Consider the following 1,801-nt stretch of genomic DNA (forward strand, 5'->3'; position numbering starts at 1 on the left):
TTTGCACCCAGCACCCCTCCTGTGACTTCTTTACCTTTGTTCGGCCTGACGGGACTAACGATGAACGGTAAACAACAAGCGGTACACATGTAATTAGAAATCAGTAATAAGTAATGCTTACTTCCAGTAGTGGGAGAAATACTTCAATATTTTAAGTAAAAGTTGCAATACCACTGTGTAGAAATACTCTGTTACTAAGTTAAAGTCCTGCTTGGTTCAGTTCATTCACTTTATTATTCCAGATGGGAAACTTGATTTGCAGTGAGGAGGAGGAGATAAAAAAAACAGCAGTTCAAACTATCATGTATGAATCAAGATTCGGTTTCTGCATTGCCAATTTCTCACCTCAAATGTTTTCAGAAACATGTTTTAGCGTACTGTTTAGCTGGAAAATAACAAAGTTTGTGAACAGGTTGAGCCAAAACCGAACACCTCAAAGAATTTTTTTTTTTTTTAACACAACAGCATGTCCTACTGGATAGTTTGTGAATTTCAGCAAGTCTTATCTTTGTCCATAATAATTCATTATAATTATATATTAATAAACGGAATATGCAAAATAAGTAAAGCTTTAAGTAGCAAGCAAAAAAAAAACTCAAGTGTAAGTACCTCATCATTTAAGTGCAGTACTTGAGTAAATTTACATTCCACCATCTATGCAGGCACTTTTTCTGCTACATCAAAACCGCTCCCAATGGACAGCCTTCGGTTGAGGTTCCAATACGGGGTGTCACCTCTGGATTTTCTCTCAAACCCTGCAGCCAAGACCAAGGTAGACAAAAGCATTTTAAGACATTGTGAAAACCATTTAGGAAAAAATGAATGACGCATGGTCACACTCTCATTTCCTCTGTCTGTGTGTCTGCCAGAGCCTTGCCTGTCTAAGGTGTACCAGAACGTGGATTTCTTCGGTGCCGACTACCGAGCCTTGTTCACAGCAGACTATGAGGAGTGTCAGAGGGCTTGCACACAGGACCCTGCCTGTCAGTTCTTTACTTTACTAAACAAGAACTTCGCAGCAAAGGGTATTAGGTAAAACTGGATCACATAATGTAACATTGCTGTTGAAATTAAATTGTGTTTATCCTCTTCCACTGTTGTTCGCATTTTCTGATGCATTGGGACACGTCAACAGTGATGGTATGTTGAGACCTAGAAGTATAATTTTATATTTACCTAGAATAGGGATATGTTTAGAATTCTGTACTGTTATTTCATTTGATAAATATTCTGATTCATGTTACTGAAAGGTGGAAGTTCAGAGACGTTGATGCCAGAACAGAAGCCTGGGAGAGAGCGACGCCAAGTGAAGTGAACATAGGCTATGTTAATGTTAAGATTTTCTTTTTCGTGTAAAAAGATGCTTCCAACCGAACTGGCAAAATAAAGTTGCTAAAGAGGAGACGGAGTCTGTTTTTAGAGTGCAACAGGTACCTGGAGGTTTCAGATCTGAGGTTTAATTCAACCAGTGAGAAGAAAAATATTGCTGTGGCGACATGGCATATGCTCAACAATTCTCTAATTTTATTTCTTGTTCTGTTTTGGGTATAGGTACAAGTGCCACCTTAAATTCAGCTGGCCCGTACCAAGGATACCTGTTGTAGCAAAAAAGGATGGTGTAACATCTGGATTCTCCCAAATAACACCAATAAGTCAACAGTCAGGTACACAAGCAGTCATAGCAAACACCTCATGCAACAAGGTTGTTGTGGATGCTTTCTTATTGTATTACCTGTGTTTTCTACAGTGTGTCAGGGCAAGCTTTTTCCAAACACTGACATCCCAGGACACGACAACGAGG

General features: G+C 39.1%; 1 protein-coding gene across 1 annotated transcript in view; it reads left to right on the forward strand.

The window, feature by feature from the left end:
• LOC116702009 (coagulation factor XI-like) overlaps positions 1 to 1,801 on the forward strand; it is a 52,104-nt gene that overhangs the window by 35,373 nt on the left and 14,930 nt on the right. Inside the window, 6 exon segments of the mRNA XM_032536068.1 lie at positions 1 to 64; positions 660 to 772; positions 870 to 1,032; positions 1,552 to 1,664; positions 1,748 to 1,794; positions 1,796 to 1,801. The exon segment at positions 1,796 to 1,801 is cut by the window's right edge and continues 80 nt beyond it. Coding sequence (XP_032391959.1) covers positions 1 to 64; positions 660 to 772; positions 870 to 1,032; positions 1,552 to 1,664; positions 1,748 to 1,794; positions 1,796 to 1,801 — 506 coding nt within the window.

Source organism: Etheostoma spectabile, chromosome 14 (genome assembly GCF_008692095.1).
Source record: "Etheostoma spectabile isolate EspeVRDwgs_2016 chromosome 14, UIUC_Espe_1.0, whole genome shotgun sequence".
In the NCBI taxonomy this organism is placed as follows: Eukaryota; Metazoa; Chordata; class Actinopteri; order Perciformes; family Percidae; genus Etheostoma; species Etheostoma spectabile.